The 23,411-nt window shown below is 35.8% G+C and overlaps 1 protein-coding gene across 1 annotated transcript in view; it reads right to left on the reverse strand.

Moving 5' to 3' along the window:
• Positions 1-12,359: 12,359 nt before the first annotated feature.
• ICOS (inducible T cell costimulator) overlaps positions 12,360-23,411 on the reverse strand; it is a 32,836-nt gene continuing 21,784 nt past the window's right edge. Inside the window, exons 2-5 of the mRNA XM_012546436.3 lie at positions 20,012-20,350; positions 17,880-17,989; positions 15,758-15,848; positions 12,360-13,656 (exon numbers count right to left, since the gene is read on the reverse strand). Coding sequence (XP_012401890.1) covers positions 13,643-13,656; positions 15,758-15,848; positions 17,880-17,989; positions 20,012-20,350 — 554 coding nt within the window. The 3' untranslated portion in view covers positions 12,360-13,642. The remainder of the gene's footprint in view (positions 13,657-15,757; positions 15,849-17,879; positions 17,990-20,011; positions 20,351-23,411) is intronic.

Below are 23,411 nucleotides of genomic sequence, written 5' to 3' on the forward strand. Positions count from 1 at the left end.
ATCATCTCTTGAGAAAAAAAGGGGAGGGTTAGGGTGAGGTTAGGAGATGGGGGAGCTTAAAAGGTTTGGAATAGCTACTGTGAAATTTCACAAGCGAGTTAACCAGAGAAAGATCCAAGGTTTGCCCATTAATCATGAAGACCCAGAAGATATTGGGCACAGAATTTTGAATTTATATGGTGTCCCAAAAGATTTAGTTAAGTTTTAAGCTTTAATAACTTAAAGCTTCAGTAAGACTTTGGAGATACATGTATAGTGGATTTCATCAGTGTTGTTAACAAGATTTTTTCCCAAGAATTCTTAGCAACCTACAAGCAGAGAAAAAAAAAAAAAAAAAAAAAAAAAAAAAAAAAAAAAAAAAAAAAAGCATTGGCTGTTATTCAGGACAAGAGATTGACATAATTTGTTTTATGGAAAATCAATAGGAGAAATGATTCTAGGATACCAGAGGCAAAATGCTGGAAATAATTAACTATCCTGTCCAATTTTCTTAGTCTGTCAAAGACAACCAGGAAGGGGCTTAGTGGCAAAAACAGACATCACTTCTGCAGAAAGTCAAGTTGTTCTGTGGAAAAAAATTGCTTAGCAAAAATTTCTCTTTGTGGGAGTGGCACAGTTTCTAAATGGCAAGTATCAGAACATAGTTTCATTATGTTTGTCCTGAAAGTGGATTTTTCATCTTAGATATGCAACTAGTCAAGGTTGTTAGAACTGCCCATATGGTGAGACTGGAGGTGAAGCAAAAGGATGTCCCTGGATTTCTCAAGCTAATTGAGAGTATGTGAGTTTGAAATAACTCTAATAGAGGTCTCTAGCTTAAAGCAGCTTCAAAAAAGAGTGCACATAAAAAATGATTAAAATAATGATAACTATAGGGAGGTAAAAGCTAAACAAAATCACACAACCAATTCTACACTTTTAAGATTCGGAAGGAAGTTAGAAGTAGATAGCCCCATACTCTAGCTTGTTTTTCAACATTTTGTATTTTTGTGCCTTGCCTCTATTCATCTAGATTGAAAGTCTTTTAAGAGTATGTGTCATTTCTTATATTGTCATATCTTACAGTCTTTGTTACCACCACAGTATGTAGCATAATGTCCTACATATAGAAAGCACTCAACAAAAATTTGTTTATTGGTCATTAGAACAACAATCCTGGTCCCTCCATTCAAGTAAAATTTCTTTCAAATAAAACTTTAAGCCCTGCTTGGTCTGGCTCCAGCTTACCTTTTCAGGTTTAATACATAATATTCTCCTTCTTCTGCATTCCAGACAAACTGGCTTTCTATAGCACTGTACATCTCCTCATGACCATGGAATTGGATAGGATTTAGAATGACTTCCTCTCTGGACCTTGGAATATGTCAGTTAACAAGTATTTATTAAATACCTACTATATTCCAGGCATTTGTTCATTGGATTCAGTGATTAGAGCCAATATCCCTCAGAAATCTTCAATCTCAGGATAAATTCAAGAATATAATCAAAGAGTAGGATAAAGATGTGAACAAAGAGAGGGCTAAGTAGCGGGAATTACTAACAAGAGAAGAAAGGTGTGTTCTCAGAAGAATGGCCAGACCCTGATGGGAGAGAAACAATTCACTGAGCAAAACCTTAGTTCCCAGTAAGGCATATTAGAATGTATTCTTTCTATGGCTGTCCCTCTTTTGTATGCTTCGAGCATCAACTCAAGTCCCACCTCCACAGTTGCTTGGTAGCTATCTCCATTCACCAAAATTACTATTTATCTACATACACATATTTATTTTTCAGTCATGTCCAGCTCTTTGTGACTTCTTTTTTGGCATTTTCTTGGCAAAATACTGAAATGGTTGTCATTTCCTTCTCTAACTCATTTTGCAAATGGGACAACTGAGGTAAAAAGGATTGAATGGCTTATTCAGGATCATACAGCTAATAAGTATCTGGGGCTGGGTTTGAACTCAGGAAGATGAGTCTTCTTGATTCCAATGGCACTTTATCCACTTAGTCATTTAGTGTTCTTTTCCCTTCCCACTCTTTTCCTCCCTCTCTCACTTCCCTCTTTTCCTTTCTTTCTCTGTCTCTCTGTCTGTCTCTGTCTTCTTCTTTCTCTTTATTCTCTGTCTGCTAAATAAACATGCACACACACACACACACACACACACACACTCTACTCTGTCACCTCCCCAAAAGACTAAGAGTTCCTTGATCTCCCTTCCACATCATGACTTTCCGCATCATAGTTTTGATACATCACAGGACAATGTAAGAAATTAAATGGGGATTTGCAGGGAGTTTACAGAAGCCACAGACAACATGCAAAGGCCAGTAGATGACACAGAGCCTATGACGAAATCTTTAAGCCAAATTTGTAATAAGTATTGTAAATACCCCATATAATAAAGAGAAAAAAATCAGACCTTCTCTGGTGTGAAGGGAAGGCCAAAAAGTTATATGCAGATTTTCCAGATCAAGGAGTTATCATGACCCTACTCCCTACCATAATGTGGAAGGGATAATTATTTAATTTTTGTCTTTGTATTTCCAACATCTAACAGAGTATTTGGTACATAGTAGTTGATTAATAAATGCTCATCAAATCAATGCATAAATAAAATATCAATTAAATTCAACAAATATTTATTAAGACCCTATTATGTTTCAGGCACAGAGCTAATCAGGTTCATATGTAAGGGAGTAAAAACACTAGACTATGAATCAGGAAATCTCTGTCATATAACTTTCTAGGCCTCAATATCTCTATCTGTAAAATGGGTAAGTTGGACTAAGGAATTTCTCAGATCCCTCCTATGATTCTATAGCTCAAAGACAGAGGTCAGGATTTTAGGATATTTTAAGAAATGGTGTTACTAAATTGCCACACTAAGCTTCCATCTTGTTCTTGAGTTGTGTTCTTATAAAAGACAAAGAGTTGCGTTTTTATAAAAGATAAAAAGGCAAAGAGTCTTTTAAGAACATTTATCCTAGGGAATAAAATTCCTTGAAAATTAAAATTGATGAAATGGAAAAGGAAGTATAAAAGCTAATTGAAGAAAATGACCCTTAAAAGTTAAAATTGGGCAAGTGGAAGCTAATAACTCAATGAGACATCAACAATCAATCAAATACACTCAAAAGAATGAAAAAAAATAGAAGAAAATGTAAAATATCTCTTGGGAAAAACAACTGATCTGGAAAATGGATCCAGAATAGACAATGTCAGAATCATTGGGCTACCTGAAAGCCATAACCAAAAGAAGGATCTTTCAAAAAATTATCAAGGTGAACTGTCCTGATATCCTGGAGCCAGCAAGTAGATAGGCATTAAAAGAATCTGCCAATAGAGCTGTGAGTCAACAGAAAAATACTGTAAGTGACCAGAAAGAAATAATTCAAATATTGGGGAGCCACCATCAAGATTATATAGGAAAATTGGGAAAACATAATTTGCTCTTGGTTAGGCTGAGCCAATATAATAAAAATGACAATTTTGACTATTTCACTTATCCAGTGCCATACCAATCAAACTACCAAAAATATTTGATAGAACTAGGAAAAAGTAACAACAAAATTAACCTGGAAGAACAAAAGGACGAGAATATCAAAATATAAAAAAAAGTGGTCTACAAAACCAGATCTCAAACAATAATATAAAACAATAATTATCAAAACTATCTGATACTGTTGTTTCTTTGACAACTATGACTGATATGGAAATATGTTTTACCTGATAGCATATGTATAACCTATATCAAATTGCTTACCATTCTTGGAATAGGGGAGAGGAGTGATGGTGGAAGAAAAACTTGAAATTCAAAATCTTGTAAAAAAAAAATAAATGTTAAAAATTGTGCTGACATGTAAAGGGGAGGAAATGAGATACTATTAATAAAATAATTAAAACTAGGGATTTTGATAGATTCCAGACACTGTGAGCCAACTGAAACATGGTAACCACAAAAAGCTAAGTCTATACTGGGCTTCAGTAAGGAAGGCATAGTGTCCAAAACAAAGAAGATAATTGTTCCCCTATTCTGTACTATAATCAATGCATATCTGTAGTTCTCTGTTCAAGTCTAGGTCCCTCATTTTTAAAAAAAATCTCTTTCTGTAGCATATCTAAAACAGGGTGATTAGAAGGGTGAAAAATTTAAGGTCGTGCTGAACATAGACCTATTGAAGGAGTTGTGTGTTTTTAACCTGGAAAACAAAATCTTGAGTCTGTTCAAGTATTAGAAAGTTTGATATTTTGAAAAGGAATTAACCTAGGGTAAAAAGCTAAAAGTTAACTGTGGAAGTTGTAGGCAGATAGATTTAGGTTCAATGGAAAGGAAAACTAATTTTAATGAGTGCGATCCAAAAGTGGAAAGGGCTGCTTCGATGGCTATTTAGATTCCCTTTCATTATTGGTCTTCAAGCAGAGGCTGAACAACTGTTTTCAGGAGAAGTGATTCTTGGTCAAATATGAGTAGAATGGGTAGAATGCCCACTTCTGATTCTTTCAAATAAAGTAAAGCACCCATATAAAGTAGCATGTGTGCATGCATACATACAAAAATACATACACAATCAAAACCATAACAATGAAGTGCACAATAACTACAATCATAAAAGAAAAAGTATGTAAGAATGAATGGACAAAGAATCCTGATGGAGATTTAAGGAGTGACTAAAACATTTCAACTTTGTGAGTTAAAAATAATTCATTTGAATATAAATTATTATTAAGCAAATTTGTTTGGTTGGATTGGTGTTATGTCAAAATTTTAATAAATTAAAAGGCCATGTGAAAATGTAAGAAGGGGAAGAGAGATACCACAGTATATAGAGCACTATGGACCCAAGTTCAAATCCTACCTCAGGCTCTTAAAACTTACCATTTAGTAGTTCTATACACCTGAGCAAATCACTTAATCCTAATTGCCTTGAAAAATAAATCAGGTAAGAATGTGGGAAGGGCCACCACTAGGAATTTGGCAGTTAGGTGGCTGAATAGGTAAAATTCTGTCTTGGTAGCTGTGTGACCCCAAGCAAACAACTTAACCTCTCTATACCTCAGTTTACTCATCTGTAAAATGAGGATGTTCCATTTGCTGGCATCTGATTTCCCTTTCAGTTCTACATCTATGATTCTATGAAAAGGAGAGACAACCATGGCTCCCACCACACCTGGAATCAATGTGTTCTCTTAGAATATAGGGTAATATCCTCCATTCCTCTTGATTCAAATGAAGCAAGACTGAGTATTTTCAAGAATTTTACTAGTAAACAGGAGGAAGTAGAAGAAAACAAATTTGTCAGTGAATCTACAGAGGAGAGATTTCTATTCCTGAGGTAACTAAAGCCTAATCCCAGATTGATTTATCTGATAAAGCATTAGGAATATTCTGAGTATTCTATGCCTCAATATTAAGTCTCAGATCCTGGATCCTTCAGAGATGCATGGTGTTTTTATTTCTTATTCTATGGACTTTTTGGCAGATTGTTGTCTAACTGCTAAGTTGTTTTTTTTGGGGGGGGAGAGGAGGGGTGAGACAATTGGGGTTAAGTTACTTGCTCAGGTTCACACAATAAGTATTAAGTATATGAGGCTGGATTTGAAGTCATATTCTCCTGACTTCAGGGCTGGTGCTCTATTCCCTGTATCATCTAAGTGCCCCTGTTTCTTAATCTAACCTAGCCCACATAGCATTATGGCAAATAATTCCATTGCTGGGGTCTTTCTTCTTCATATCAGTTCCTTCCAACAATCAAGCATAGCCTAGCTTCTTGTCCTGTTTCAATCTCTCTTTCTCTCTCACACACACACACACACATACACGCACGCACACACACAATTCGAATTTCTGATCTGAGAGATGACTTCAAATCTAATATCATCAGAGCAGACATGATTGCCATACTCTGATCTTTGATCAAGCTATTGCCACAACTAGAAAGGCAAGAGCAATTGACCTTGAGGGTAGGAAGGCAACAGGAATTGCCAATAACCGTGATGAGGGCATCAACCTGTTCCCTGGCCCCTGCAGACGCAACCTCTGGCCATGCTATGAAAGCAAAACTAGCCCAAGTTTCCGGGACAATGTTTATGCTGCTAAATTGACTATAGCAGATGACAAGGCGAGATCTGTATGTGACATCAGGGAAGTTCTAGGAAAATCTAGATAGTTGGGTAGCTCTTCCTGTTTATCTAAATATATATTCTCCTTTGTGGTATACTAGGACCCTCATGATATGATCTCACAGAACTTTCTGGTAAGATTAGATCCCTTGCCAAACTCTAAGGTCAAATCAGCCAGTGCTAATACTGAAGGTTTGGGGGTAAATGAAGATGAACTCCAGTTTACATAGGTACAAATCTTGTCCAAATTAGGCATTGCCCAATTAATATCCAGAAAGTTTCATGTAGGAAAAATTCAAGAACTGTGAGGACAAAAGTCCATTGTTATATTTTCCAAGTAATCTCCTATTCATTATGCTGCCCATTGTTCTAGGAGCTCTCGGTCTGGTGTTTTTTGACCTCATATTTTATGTTCTTACCCACATTCTTACTCATTTTTCTCCTAAACCTTGCCAAAGCTTTTTCTGCCTGACTTCAAGATAGAAAATCTATCCAATTCTCTTTTTGTTTCTGTCTCTGTCATAGAAAGAGTATTTTTTTCAAGTTACACAAGCTACGATTTGGAGAACCCATGGCAGAGACATGAGACGTGACTGAGTCAGCCTAGATCCTTTGGACACAGGAGACTGTGTATCACAACATACCAGTAGATTTTGTCAGAAATCTGCAAGTAGGAAAATAGGTCTGCTTCCATTCCACTCAGGTCTTTGAGGTTAAAGGCTAAAATTGTTCTATTGGTCCTTATTACAAGGTTGACTTTGAACCAAAACTCTACCCATGGATCTGTAGTGAATACAGTTAATTATGAAAAAGCAAGAAATTTCATGTCTAGGTAGTGATTGGCTCATATGTCTAATATCTAGTTGACTGGCAGAAGTATAGGCCAAAATAAAGGACAAAGGAGTTTGTGCCCTGAAATTGGTAGAAGCCTCCGTGGTTTCCTACTACATCCTGTATTTAATATTGTTATGCCTCAGTTTCCCTGAATTATTTTGCTTCAGTTCCCTTGATAGTAACCCCCCTTCCTGGCCATTAGGACTGAGATAATTAGTGTTATGGGCCAGAGCTCTGTATTTGAAACAAGGTGTTACAAGGTTGATTACAAGGTGTTATGTCAGTGGAATTGATGAGACAAGGGTTATCTAGTTTAGCATGGTGCTTAATAGTTCTCTAGTTCAATATGATTGATTTAATCTTACAACAAATAATGGTTTCCTAGTAATATAATGATTGGCTTATACTCAAAATAGAACATATAAAGCTGTGACAAACTCAGTCAGAGTCAGAGACAGATGCAGAAGGGCTTGGAGAGAGACTTCAGAAGGGCCAGACACAGACTCAGAAAGGGCTTGGAGCCAGATTCATTCACTTCATCTCACAATACCATGGTAGCTGGCCTCCTGTACTTCTCCCACTGAGACCAAGGCTAGTCTGAAAGGCCTCTAAGAAAGCTAGCCTGGGCCCCAGGCAAGGAAACTAGATTGTGAAGGAGGTAATAAAGGATTTGGATTTTAACACTTGCTATTCTTGTGGTGATTACAGAAACGAAGGCTGCTACAAGACCTCCAGAAAACCACCAAGAACATTACAAATTAGGGCTACAGAGCTCTGGTCACTTTGGCATTCCAAAAAGTCATAAAACTCAAATACTTAGATGGAACTCTCTATCTTTCTGGCCCAGACTTCCTGTCTCTTGCTTGACTAGTTTCTTCACTCCCATCTTATCAGAATTTATGATTCTTCCTTCTTCACCCCCAACTTGTCAGAATTAAAAAGTTATGGTCCTTCCAGGAATTTCCACTCAACCAGTGCTCTGTCCCACTCTTGCCTTTTTTTCCCCCTGATCACTGGAGCCCTATAAGACTCTGAAATTACTTGCTTGTTGCTGGATGCTTTGAGACAAGAGTCCCATCCAACCTGGCTGGCTATGGCTTCATCAATCTAACTTCTCCACTATTAAAATATTAAAAACCTCTAATCTCTGTCTTGCCTCAGTTTCTCCAGCATTGCAATATCCACATACATGTTCTATGGGGAGAAATGATATTTGATTGCACAGCCTCACTATAATATACGTTCACAAATGGATGTGATATATGTGTTGGCCCATGACTACACTGACAAAGAAAGTTTAGATGAGGGAAAGCTTTGCTTCAATAAAAGGATGATTACATTAAATAAATTTTCCTTTGGGTGACAACTTTGATGATACGAACCTCCTTATATTATGTGTTATCTCCTGCCTTGCCTCCTGTTCTCTTAGGACATCAGAATAATTTCTATATTTTATGACATAATCCTTTGGTATGGCTTTATTTACCACTCTGAAATTAAAATTTTAATGGTTGTAAGTGATGAGATAAGTGGCAGTCAGAAAGTTGTTAAAATCTCCTTATGATCAGCACAGGTTTTCCATGAAAGAATTTATGAAACCCCGAATTATTAACTGGCAAAAATGAAAGTTTATTGTTGGACAGAAAGCCAGTCTTGCTAAAAGACTGACTTCTATAGGGGCAAAGTCCTATTAGAGAAATGGAGTCTGGCACTGAGAAGAGAATGCCTTTTCAGCGAGCAGGGTCCTAACAGCTGAGCAAGCTACTTTGGGCCTCTGCAAAGTTTAGAATCTGCCCTTTAAAAAGAGTCTTGAGGCTTCAGGAAGCCAAAGTTCCCATCCTAGATGCTTATCTGTATCCAGCCCAGATCTCCTATTAGAATTAACAACACTTCAAAGTGATGCTTTTTGACCAAGATTTCTAATTGAATCAAAGGCTCTGGCATCCCCAAAAGATAACTTATCTGGGAGAATATGCCTTCCCTAGGAGGGGCTGACACTCCAAAAGGGATCACAGATCAAAAGGGAACACAGTTTCAGTAAAGGAACAATTTCCCTCCCCCTTCATAAGGACCAGTATAATATTAGTACTTCTTCCTGCCAGCATCACACACAATCCCTTCTTTGACCTAGTCTTCTTTGATTCATGTAGCGCCTGGCCAAAATCAACTATCATGAGAGTATCATAATCAAGTAACTTTTCAAAGAGTCTCCAGAGAATCAATTCATATATATTTTAATCTAAATATTCCTTTTGAGTAACATCAGGATTTAACTTCTCAGTAAACACATTCTTATCCAGTTTCCAAAATGTCTTTGACCTGTATCTCCAAAACCCCTCATAAACCTAATGGAGTCTATACCATGTAGATTACTAAACTTGTAATCTCTGAACCAACCTTCTACACTTAAGCATTCCTGAGAAACTCTCATTCTTAGCTAAATCCAATTTCTTGCTTATTCCTCTCTTATTTCCTCTTTTTCTTCTTGATTTGTTCAATCATTGGCAAATGTTAAACACTTTTTATAAGCTGACACATTTTCCTTTAGTAACTTTAAAGTCCTAATCCACAGAATCCTCTTCTCTCTGGAAACTCCATCTGGAATGCCATGAAAGCCATGGGAAATAGATGCCATCCCCTTGGCCTCTTCCTATAATTGGTTGGTTCATCCTAAAATCTCTGTTTTATAAAGAATGCCCAGGACAAATTTGTCTTCCTTCCTCTGCAGGCCACACTTCTAGCTCTCTGAACTTTTTCTACAATGACCCCTTCATTTTCATACACATACACATTCATGCATATATACACACACACACACACACACACAATTTTCAACTGTCTTTTATGTGTTTTCTTCCTCTATTAAAAGATGAGGGCCTTGAGGGTAAGGACAATTTCTTTCTCTATTTATATTTATATTTTCAGTGTTTGCACAGGACCTGGCACATGCTAGGTGCTTAATAAATCTAATTGATTTGTTGACAAATACATAAAGTATTTAAGTATACATGTGGATCCACTTCTATAAATATATAAATTTTAGCTATCAAAAGGTCAATAGATCAATGGAATGTCCTAAACATAGCATACTTTGATTTCATAAGGCATGTGAAATGACTTCACATGATTTTGGGGGCCTAATATTGTAAAGATCCAGAAAGGACCCCAAAAATTGAGGTCACAGATGGGTGTCATGAGGTGTCTCAAAAAAATTTGCAGGCTTGAATCCATTTCCAATCAAGGGGCAAAGTTTATTGTAATTGTAATGCCATTGAAGTAGTCTAAATTCCAAGAGAATTTAACAAAGAAGCAGAAGCAAGAAGACACATTTATCTAGTTCTTCATGTTATAGATATATTAATTTTATGGTCTAAGGGGTAGAACCAAGAAGTGGTCTCAAGAATTTAGTTATCACTGACCAACAGATTATCCATCTGACAGTCAACAATGAACTGAGGAGTGGTCTATTCACTGTTATCTAGGGAGTTTGATTTGTGAGACTATCCTGAGGCCAGAAGACTTTGGAATCAGATAGATTATTAGAATAGAAGCCCCCTAAGGTCAGGGGACCTTGAAATTATTGTTGTTTCCCCTAAAAGCTATATTACATCAATATTAAGAAATGGGAGCTGAATGATGGTATGATTAAGAGATTTTGTGACTGACTTACTAGAGCCCAAGAATGCATATCATCAGATGGATGTCTACTCAAAAGCAGATCAATCAATCGATAAATAAACACTTATTAATTATCATAAGAAATAGAGAGCTGAGTCTGGAGTCAGATAGATCTGAATTTAACTCCAACACTTAACTAATTATGTGATCTCTGGTCAAGTCTATCCACACAAATTTCCTCAATTACAAAGTGGGAGTAATTATAGCATCATCACAAGTGTTTAGTAGAATATCTAATACATAGTAGGTCCTTAATAAATGATTATTCCCTTCATCTTTCTTCCCTTTATATCCCCAGGAATTAGCACAGTGACTTACATATAATAAATACTTAATAAATGTTTGTTGAATTCCTTCAGTATTTAATTTGATTAGTTTGGCAAATGTAAGGGAAAAGAACTTGGAAACTTGCTCTGCTCCTAATTGTCTGTGTGACATTGGACAAGTAATTTCACCTCTCTGAGCCCCAGTATTCTCAAAGGAAAAATGAAAGAGTACATCAAATGATCTCTAAACCCCCTTTCATTTTGAACATTGTATGATTCTGAATCAGATACTAAGAAGGCAACACATAGCAATCTGAGTTTGAAAAGTCAGGGACAGAAGTTACTGCATTCACACAGGTCACTTGTCTATGATTGCCTCTGGTCCTGAAATGAATGGTGGCAGGGTTTCAAGTGAAATAAAGATTCCTTCCCTGTCACCCCAATCCAGTTCAGAAAGACACTTTGAGTAAAGTACTCCACCCCCAAGAAAATAAGAAAACCACTAAATCTGTAAAACAAAAAACAACTTTTATCTTTATTACTTTTGTAATTCGTTTGAAAATCTATTAAACCAAATTAATTTCACAGAAATTTTGTCCTTTAATAAATTCAACTTTGAAATGTTCAGTACTGTTGACAGAAGAAACATTGTATTTATGTGCTGTTGGCCAAAATACCAATATACCAAAGTTCAGTCTATCTGTCCACTCTTGACACCCTCACTCAAAAAAGACTTGTAGAAAAATCTCTTCTGAATAGAGTTGATCCAGGTGAATGTAAGGCAGTAAACATCAACACTTGATTCAAATTACAAGTTCAGTATTGTACTGTACAGACTCAACACTATGCATACTTAAAGCACATAGGTATACATAATGATATTATTGACAACTAAAACATTAAGGATTCTAGACTTTCATTTTGTATACTAATAGAAACTCATTTAACATAAGAGACAAAAGTAGAACTTATACATATTTTTTAACTTGGAAGCTGTGATTTTGTTAGTTCAGGTGAATTTAAGGCAGTAAACATCAACATGATTCAAATTACAAGTTCAGTATTGTGTTGTACAAACTCAACACTATGGATACTCAAAGCACAAAAATTATTAATATTATTTGACAACTAAAACATTAAGGATTCTAGACTTTTGTTTTGCTTATTTATAGAGATTCATTTAACATAAGAGCCAAAAGTAGAACTTATATACATTATTTAACTTGGAAGCTGTGATTTTGTATTTTACAAAATGAATCAGAGGGGATATTAGAACCAAGGATGACATTTTATATGTATTCCACCCAAAAGAGACCTCAAAAGAAATCTATCTTGTTCTATTCTATGTAGCTAGAGCTCCACCATCTTAATAGTTCTATCAGAAATTCAGACCTTGCTAGTGAGGTTTTTTCCCCTCCCTGAGGCAAATGGGGTTAAGCTACTTGCCCAGGGTCACACAGCTAGGAAGTGTTAAGTGTCTGAGACCAAATTTGAACTCAGGTCCTCCTGAATTTAGGGCTGGTGTGCTATCTACTGTACCACCTAGCTGCCTCCTTGCTAGTGATTTTTAAGTAAATTGATTCAGCATAAGGTTCCTATAACTCATTAAGTTGTTTTCAAACTTAAGGCAAAAGGACCAGGATCTAAGGCATTCAACCTTTATGATGAAGACAGACTTCTAGTGCTTATTCCAGGGAGCATGTGGGCTATGACAAACCTTTCTATCTTTATCTATCTTCTTGGGTCTAGAAATTCTGGGAGATCCATTACAATATAAGGATATAAGGTTCAAAGAACACTTTTGTTAAGATTATTGGCCATTTAACCAGACTAGAACTTTTCAAGCAAATTATCAGTTATTCTACTAGAAGGATGCCAGATTGCCACAGAAAATCCTCTGTTTAAATTCAATCTATGAAAATGACATTGCCTGGAAGCCACCAAATACTACAACAGAGGGCTGATAATATTGGGTGAAGCTATAGCAATTCTGAGTATTATTTCCTATCAAGATGATACTGAAGTAGCAGATATGGTTAAATAAATTTGAAGGAACAAGTTGGGTTTCTGTGACAGAACAATTGTTTTAGGGAAACAGATTATATTTATCAAGGTCTCAAAGTACCATTTAGTCTTTTTGAGCTTCAGAGAAATAATATAGAAATATCCCCTTGACTCTGCTTGATAGAAAAGTAGATGCACAGAAGGAAATGAGTAAATAAGAGAATACTAGTAGAAAATAAAATATACTTAAGCCCTTCCTGAGTTACATCCTGGCATTGCTAAGATATCTGAAGTCAGAGCAATACTGTAGCATTGCAGAACTACCCAGTATTTTCAAAGTTCTTAGGTATAATTCAAGTGTTTCCCCTTATTTTCCTATGGGTGTATTTCAAGCTTCTAGGATGTTTGCTAAATATAGTAAATTGAATTCCACAGGAAAAAAGAGGTAGTCTGTCAGTGATATGAAGATGTCCTTAGAAGAGAGTCCATAGCATTGGATTCATTCTTATTTTGTCTCTTTTTAAGGTGGATGCGTTTATTTTTATCTGAGGCCAAAAATCCCATGAGCAAAACATGTCTGCTCTGAACAGAGCCCTATTGTCCCAACCTGTTGAAAAATGATTGACATATATAATCACTAGAATCCATGTATATAGTAAACCAAATGAATTCAAAACCCTGAGTTGAATCAAAATACAGAATTTCAAGTAGGCAGAGTTGACTTGTGTGCTTCTCCGCTGGACACCTGAGTTTCAGATTATGTGCTCATGCCTGTAATGCAAATTTAGAATTAGTCGTAAAGAGACCACCATTTGCCAGACTTTTATTTAATGAGCTACCTAATGGAATGCTCTTTCTCTATCTTTTCAGCTATCCAGATCTTGCCCATCTTTCAAGATCTATCTCAAATCTGACCTCCTTATTGATTCTAGGAGCTAGAAGGGACCTTAGAATTAATATGGTTCAACCAACTGTATAACACAAATGAGGAAACTAAGATCTTCAAAAAGCCTTCCCCAACCACCTTATCCCACATTTCTTTGACTTTCAGTTTTTGGAACTGCAGATATCTGTGCCCTTCATTTGGCATTTAATGATATACTGTCCAAAAGGAAATGTAAATTCCTTGAGTGGAGGAACTATTTCATTTTTGTCTTCATAGCCCAATCACTTAACAGCATACCAACACATAGTAGTCTCTTCATAAGTGCTAATATATTAACAAATCATAAATGCTTATTGACTATTATGATAAATACTTGTCACAAAATCTTAATAAATGTTTATTTATTACATATTAAATGACTGATTACTAGCTGGCAATCTTCTGGGCCTAAACGGCACTGTCCTAGAAGCTCTTCTGTATTAAGAAAAAATATATTTCTTATTACGCTTACATTACACTACCTTCTTTCAAGAGTTTTTTTTTTTTTTAATTCCTGTACTTATATCCTCAATGTATAATGATGAGGTAAAGTCTAGTTTTCAGGGCTCCTGGTATGGGAACCAAAAATATGATGGGGTTTAGGTTTGGGGGTTCCCTTTTATAAGGAACCAAATGATAAGGTCTAGATTTAGGGAACCAAAATGAGATTAGGATTTCTGGTGGTCAGGGAGTTAAATGATAAAGTCTAGTGGCAGTTTCAGGGTTCAGGGAACCAAATGGAGAGGTTTGGCTCCCCTGCACCCCCTTGGGATTTGGCACAAGGGTAGGGCGTTTTGGGGAACCCCCTTCTGAAGTCACAGTGATTCTCTGTAAAGGAATTTACAAACCTGAAAACCTAGATTGATAAAAGAGGTTTATTATGGGGATTGGGAAGTAAAGTTCGAAATCCTAACAGAGGCATAAAGTCTTGTTAGGGAAATAGGTGAGGATAAAGAGAGGATAGCACTGGAAAAGAATATTCTCCAGTGGGCAGAAGCTCCTTGGCATAGCAAGCATAGCATAGCTGGCATGTCTAGAACCTCCACAAAGAAATGAGTTTTTAATTGCCATTTTTATGAGGAGGTCTTTAGCTGCAAGCTGGATTTCAGCTTGAGCTGAATTTGAATAGAATTGAATGAGTTTCTTTAACTGAATAGGGTTGGAATTCTTTTGCTCTGGAGTGAACCAACTCCACCTAGATAACAGAATGAAGCTGGTTATCTTGTTTCCCTTGGGCAGGGTCCCTCACTGAGGCAGAGTCCAAGGAGAATTTCTCCTTCAAGAAGTTTTAAAGTTTCGGGGTCCCTTCTTCATATAGCATAGTACTTGATACATAGTAGTTGGTCAGTAAATACTGAGTTTATTTATTGAAAATGAATTGTTATCTGAATTTATATTCCAAATTTTTTTCTTTAGAACCCAGAAAACGCAGTGCCAATCAGTGATTATGAGTAGTATCTAAATAGAGCTGAGCTTAGGATACCCATGGTTGAGGGAAAACACTTAAAATATTAAATGGTTATCCCTTCCAGCTCTTGGACTATTGTGCGATTATTTCTAAGGCCTTTTCTTGGATGGTTTCATGTTATTATTCTTTTCTCAAAGTCAGTAGGATAATTGCAAAATTGGTGAAGTATGATGCTCTATCACTAGATCACACCCTCATATTTGCTCTTCCTCCTCACTCTAATCCTGGAGATTTTTGAGCTTTTAAACTAACAATGAAGAATTCAATGCAAAGAACTAGCATAGACACAACTTCTGAGTGTTTTTTTTTTTCTCTCACGGTAGTAAAATGAAAGCAAACTTCAATTGCAGAAATTCTTGCTTCTATCAAACCTGCTAAAATCAATCCAAGCAGAAAGGGACTTTTACTCTGAAAAGAAAACATAAATATTTAGATCCTAATACTCCAATCATTAATTAAATCCCTAAATCAAGACCCACCTTTGAATCCAGGGTTTTTAGCTGCAGTCACTGCTGCCATAGGCATGTATTCGCTATTAGTTTCATGCAAAAGAGATTGATTTTGGCTCATCTGAAAAGAAAGAACATCCCATTAACAATGTGAGTAGTTACTCTGTTTTCTAACCTCTGCCTTCCAGCTTTGTTCTCTACCTTTCTTTTCCCATTTGTTATAAAACCTTGCCAGATTCTGGGCAAATAATTCAACCTTTATGTGTCCCAAGAAACTCCTTTGAATTTTTCTAAATCATAGCTCTGTATTGGTATTTGGGGTAGAAAAAAAAAAAAGAGTTACAGCTTATGAAATCGTGAATCCTTAGAGTGAGTCCCAAAGTTTTAGGAGCATCAAGTCAGGCTTTTAGAACAGACACTAAAGGGAGTCAGTAAAGAGTGGAAAGAGTTATAAACTGTGTGACTTTGAGTAAGTTATATAACATCCACAAAATGACAACTCTCTTGCATTTTATAGATGATACAGAAATGGAATGGAATTATCATTCAGGTTTCTATATCTCTTAAGAACTTTGGAATCAATTACTTATTGGGAGATACAACATAGCCTGCTCTCATTAGAGAAAATGCTGCGCTTTATGAGCAAAGTGGAATTGAAATAGCCCAAAGGAAATGTGAGATATGCCAAATTAGAGAAACTACCCCAGATGTCTATAAGGACTATTTGTGTTCAACCAAGAGCAATACTGCTCTTGAAGGCGAGGGAAACTGTTCCCTTTACTGAAGCTGTGTTCCCTTTAAGATTATCACTAAATTGTGTTCCCTTTAAAATTAAATTGTGTCCCCTTATTTGATCTCAGAGATCAGGATCTCCCAGGCTCCAAGAGTCTAGACAGAGGACCCATCCTCTGCGTGAGAGAAGCAACACTATTCAAGGGCAAATCAACTCCCATTGATCTTTCTGAAATTCTAAATTCTCATTCAATTGAGAAATCCTGGTCTGATCAGCTCAGGCTGTCCCAGCCTCCCACCAAGATACCCATATAACAAGCTTCCTTCAGCTCAATTCCTTGCAGAAGGCCTAAAGTAGCATCCTCAGCTGCTAGGACTCTCTCTGCCCGCTGAGAAGGGATTCTCTCAGCAGCAAATTCCATTTCCCAATAGAACTCTGCCACTATAGAAATCAAACTGGTTTCTATCCAACAATAAACTTTCATTTTGTAATTAATAATTTGGGAATAAGTGAATTCTTTCACTTTAAACTTGTGGCCAGCCAAAAGAGGATTTTTAACAACTACCTTACTGTGACTAACCTCATCATCATCTCCAATTGAGGGGATGCAAATCTCTTCACTCTGATCAACCATATTCAGATACACTGTAACTTGACTCTAACAAAGTAATGTTATTTTGGTCCTCTTTGAGAATTAAGGACAATAACCAACCAGTTCTATATTTATGGTCCTACATGTGTGATAGTAGCCCTTAAAGGAAGAATTTTCTGCATAAATATCATGCCTTTATATTTTTTTAAGTGTGATTTTTCTCATTTTGGCCCAGATTCCCTCACATACCCTATCTTAAAGTTATATCCCTTCCTTTCCATTTTCTCTCTTCTTCAAAATTTAGTCTATCATGGATTTATTTGTTTCTTTTTCTTGGTATCAGGAATATTTGTGTGTTTAACAGAACATCTTGTTTATTGAAATTTCAGCTCTTTGAATTCAGAGCCACAATGAGCTATGAAGCTAAAACAAACCCAGTAATCTAGGAAGAGCAAGACCCTCTCCCTGGGCCCTGCCATTCTTCCATGGTTCAAGTTCAAGAGACTGGGCAGGTAACTCAGTCTACTTACATCTCTCTACTCCACTTATCATACTGTAAAAAAAGCCAATAGGCAGATTTCATTCCTGAGTACCTTGCCGATTTATATTAAGGACTCTTCTTCTTTTCTGATCCAGATGATTAAATTAGCCAGGAGCTACAGCTGGAAAGAAGTTGCTCTCATTTTCTTGAAATATTTTGGCAAATACAATTCATCCTTTCCCCTAATAAGCACATCTCCCTGATGTTCTTCAGTCAGTTAGGTCCAAAATGTATCATCTATCTTGTAGAGGAATGATTTTTACAGGAAAAGACAGAATCTTCTCACCTTTTTTCTTACACAGTAAGAAAATATGCCAACAAATATTCCAATAAAACAGAGGAGACATGCAATTCCAATAGACAGCCATAAGATCATATGGAAGCAAGACTTTGATTCTAAATTGGAAAAAAAAATGAGACAAATGTTAGTGTTAGGAATGTAATTTTGAAAATCATTTTTCCTGTATTAAGAGAGCTCCTTAAGAGACTCAGAATATGCTTTTTAAGCACTTGTGACATTCAATAAATGTAGAATAATATAAATATCAACTTATGTTAACAACTTGGACAGCAAAAATTGCACACATACATATATGTATATGTATGCATATATTTGTATATTTACAAATTTGTATACATACACATACATACATACATATACATACATACATATGGTCCGTGGTTGGTAGATTAGCCTTCTCTATATCTGCATAAAAGAGGTAACCAGGTAGTGGTGACCCCAGTCAAGTTATTTAATCCTATTTGCCTTAGTGTCCTCATCTGTAAAATGACTTCAAGAAGGAAATGGCAAACCATTTAATACCTTTGCAAGAAAACCCCAGATGGGGTCACAAAGATTCAGACACCACTGAAATCTCAGAAAAACAAGATGAAAAAGTGAAGTGACTAAAACGACTGAAACAAGAGCAACAAAAAGCTGTGTAAGGAATAAGCATTGGATATGTTCAAAGTAATTTTTATCCACTCTTTTTTGTTAGTCTTACGTCACATGCCATGTTATATTCTTTTATTCCCTTTATTAGTAATAACTCTTAAGGAAAGGCAATGTGACAATGTGAGTAGAGGGTGAACCTTTCAGTCAAGAAGTCCTCAATTCTAGTCTTAAGCTCCAACATATACTGGCTCATGGCCAGGGACAGATCTCTTAAAATTTCAATCTAAACTCAAACACCCTCTAAGAATATATGTTGTGGAGTATTTGCTGATTTGTATCAGTGGAGAATCAGAGTCAACTCCATTGCACTAAACTTTAGAGCTGACTGTGTGCAAGGAACTGGGGAATCAAAGTTAAAAGTGAAGCAAGACCTGACCCCAAGGAGTTTAATTCTATTGGGAGGAAACAACATCTATAGGAATAAGTAGATGCTGAAATTTGAGGAGGGGTTGAGAATTAATTACTGAGGAAATGTTTTGCCTAGAAGATGGTGCTTATACTGAACAGGAAGGGAAATAAGGATTTTAAGAGATAAGGTAGTAATGGACTGTGTGGTAGAGGTAAGGGGATTGTTATTATTTTTATTAATTATTGTTATAATCATCTATATCATCGTCATTATTCAAGAAAGGCAGGTTATCAGAGCTGGATTCTGAACCCAAGCTTCATAATTCCATATTTAACCCTTTTTCTACTAAACCCGAGATAGTTCAGCTAAACATTTTTTGAAGTTTCTGTCTCTAACTTTAGGTTTTAGGTTTATGCTATCATCATTTCATGTGTAGTGATTTTTTTCTTAATATTTTGCTCAGTGGATTTTAAGTTCCTTGAAGCTACTGTTTTAAATTTCTTAACCCCAGCACCTAATATAGCACTTTGCACATAATAGGGGCTAAAGAATTATATTTTGAATCATTGTTGATTATTAGCTTTTAAGAACATGCTTTAAAAGGAATATGACATAAGGCAACTAAATGGCACAATGTAAAAAACATTAGACTCAGGAAGATTTGAGTTTAATCCTTGCCCCTAACTGTGTGACTCTGGGCAAGTCACTTACTCCCACTCAGGCTCAGTTTTATCATCTCTGAAAAGGGTATGATAATAGCACCTATCTTGGAGAGTTGTGTTGAGAGGGAAAAATGAAAAGGTTTGCAAACCTTAAAGAGCTAATAAATGTTAGCTATTTTGGGATTTTTCAATATCAATGAGTTAAAAAATGTTTCTGTAACTTTTTAATAAAAATAAAATTTAAAGTTACCACCTTAAATTTTTCCATTGGAAAATAATTGAGACTTACTGAAGCTAGAAGAATGCCAATGCCAAAGGCATTTGACTTGTTGATTTATTTTATAATATTTAACAAACTGCATGTGCACATGTCTCTAAGAAAATGGCTTTTTTCCCACTACTATTAGAGGAAATATCCTTTTAAGCACAATAGAATTTGAAAGTTCTCTTACCATAGATATGTAAATAAGCTCCATTTGAAGTACTGTTCTGGAAAGGAGGAGGAAAACTAATATGCAGGCTACAGAAGTAATGATCAGTATGAGTGCTGTCCAAGTCCGTCAAGAAGAAAATTACACTTGTATTAGAAAGCTCGGGTTGACAAGATACCAACTCATTAGTCATTTTAATATCATGCTTAAGCTTTTGGAGTTCACAGACTTTTTGCTTTCTAGTCGCTCTCATCAACTGCATTTTAAAGTCCCGGACATTTTCAGGATAGTGGCAGGTCAATTTTAATCCTCCATTATGGAATTCAATCAACTTCAGCTGAACAGACACATTAAAATTTTCTGGGGGGTGAAAAAAAAAAAACAAGTATCGTTTTGTGTTAAAAAAAAAATAACAAGTAACATTTAATGTCATGTATGTTTCTGAGTAATAATGTAAGAATATAAGAATAATCACCTTTCACATCTTAGCTTAAGTTAGAACTTTATAAATCCGATAATAACAGAAAGTTAGATCTCAGAAAACAAAAGTGAATGGCTATTGAAAGCAGGGTAGTTTCTGTCAATTACATTATTTGAAGTTTTTTAGTGGAAATCGACAAAAATGGCATGACTCCTAACAGTAAACAACAAATATTTATGTCTTTAGTTCTATTCCTAGTTCACCCCCTAACTTGGACTCATAGAATCTCACAAAAGACCTTTGGTCATCTAGTCCATCATATCTAGATAGGAATCAACTTTACTTGGACAAGTGGTCATCATGCTCTACATGAAGACCTCACTGTCTAGTCAAGCCCATAATATGATGTCCCCCAAAGTCTGTATATATCGATGATCTAAACTAGTTTTGAGGGAAACTAAAATGTAAAGACAAAAGAGGATAAATACATGAAAATCTGAATAGGAAACTGTTAAAGTTGATGGTTGTATGTTAAACATCCTATCTGGCATAGAAAATCATTCTAAATTTGATGGAGAAAAAGGGACAGAGAAAGAATGAATTAACTTACTCATAGCTATTCTGTCACTGTGAGACTTTGAACTGTGTAATCTTTGACAAATTATTCCATTTCTCTAGGCTTCCATTTCCTTATCTGTAAAATGAGAGTGATTGACTAAATGACTAAGTTTCCAACTCTAAATCTTTGATTTGGTGCTCTACTTTGTTATTCACTTATTCCTAATAGGAAGAAGTCAACAACATTGACTCTTCCTAGCTCTCTTTTAGTTGTTTCTAAGTCAATTGTTTGAACTACTGGAGATCTTAGTGGTCTCTGTGGTCCCAATCCTTATAGTCAGGAGGTAGAGCAAGTAAATTGCTAAAGATCTAAACACCAAAAACAAAAACAAAAACATTTTTAAATCATTGCTCCAGTGATGAGGAAATCAAGTGCCCTTAGTCTATTTGCAGCCTGGTACTTAGAAGAATCAATAAACATTTGAACAATTATAAGTTGACCAGTCAAAAAAGAAAAGTTGTGAAAATAGTACATAGTAAAAATACACTTCTAGAAGAACAAAATGTTCCAACATAAATATGGGTAGAGATAATTATTTTTCAAAATTCATTCATTCTCTCACCAGAGACCCAAAAGATCAAAAAAGCTCCTTTCCCAACATGAATGTCTGTGAACCAGGACATATGTACTGAGAAAATGGAGGAGGAAATGTAATTGAGAATGAAAGAATAATTAGTTCCATCATTCAGCCAACAAATAAATATTTACTATTTGTTGGGAATTGTAGGACTTTACTGAATTCACTGAATGTTACATGTCTGGTCAGGTCTGAGTTCAAGAGCAGCCAAAGGAGGAAGATGTGGTTTTCCTGACTAAGCTGTAGAAATCTCAAGAATAGATAAAACTTGATCCCTAGAATAGTTTTTATTCTTTGAGTCTTACCAAAAGTACAGTTCAAACACTTCTAACCTTTCTTTTTTTTTATGAGCAATTCCTTGTTAAAAAAAAATCATCCAGAAGAAAATTATAAACAAGGTATGTCATATATAAACTGGGAAACAGATTTTCATTTAAGGATTTGATGCTAAAAAAAAAAAAAAACCAAGAGAAATAATGTTTAAAAATGTATAGTCTTAGGCATTTACAAAGAAAAAAGAAATAATTAGGGTTATGCATACCTAAATAAGTATAGCCCTCTTACTCAACATTAATTAGTTCTATGCAAATCTGAGGCTAAAACAGTAATAATACAAGCTGACATTTTTATAACATTTTAAAGTGTTCAAGCTTTTTACATACATCATATCATTTGATCTTTATAATATCCCTGTGAAATGTATTCTTGGAATTCAGGGACTGGAAGCTAAGGCGGAGGCAAAGTAGACACAGGTACCTTTAGGGGTGATTGTTACCCCTAAAACACTCATCCAGAGATTCTAAAAGAAGTATCAGGAGCTTCCCCTAATGCTGGTATTCATGACAGAAGTAGATGTTGCTCAGTTGGCCTATAACTGGTTAAGGAGAATTGTGATGAGCAGATTATAGGATTTGCTATCCTGACTGGGATAGAATTTTGTGATCATGATGAGTTCAAGCAATACTTGTACTCTGGATATGAACAATGAATGGATGCATTTCTTGATGAGAGTTGGGAATCAGTTTTTTCATCAGGGAGGATATATCACTGTTAAAAGTAAATCTAGTATATTTCTGTGTAAACATACCCAGATGCAGACTCTTAGACAAGTTTAAGGGAATATGAACTTTCTGGCTTTTCTGGATACTCTAGAAAATTATGGGTACAGTATGTATATGTGAGTCATCATAGTTTAGAACTTCATCAATCCTTACTTAGATCATTCTCCTTATTGGTTTAGTGTCTCCTCTCCTCAATCTATCCACTTCACAGCTATGAATATATTCTTCCTACAAAATTCTTCCCACAGATATGACAGGGGAATTATATTTCCATTGGGTGGATTCCAGTTACATCTAAATAAATGGCAAAATCTTCAGCTTGGTATTTGAAACCTCCCATAATATGAATCTAACCAGCCTTTCCTAGTTTCCTGTGGATCCTGAACTCATCACATCTCTTGCCTGCATGCAAGCATATAATACACTTTTTCTCCATGCTATGGAAGTGAACCAAAGCCCAGACAATCCATTATAATCCACAACATGAATATAACAACAATTTTTTACTACCATGCTTTAGAATCTTTAGTTTCCTTTAAGACTCATCTACCACCTCCTCTGAAGTTTTTTTCTAATATTTGTCTCTACCACCTCTTTGTCTCTGTCTCTCTCTGTGTCTCCGTCTTCGCGTGTCTCCGTCTCTCTCCTTCCCTCCTTTTTCTCCTTTCCTTTTCCTCCCTCTTCCTCCTTCTTTTTCTTTTTCCATCCCTTTCATTCTATCTTCTTCCCACTATTTCCCCCCT

The sequence above is a fragment of the Sarcophilus harrisii genome, chromosome 3, assembly GCF_902635505.1.
Source record: "Sarcophilus harrisii chromosome 3, mSarHar1.11, whole genome shotgun sequence".
Taxonomy (NCBI): domain Eukaryota; kingdom Metazoa; phylum Chordata; class Mammalia; order Dasyuromorphia; family Dasyuridae; genus Sarcophilus; species Sarcophilus harrisii.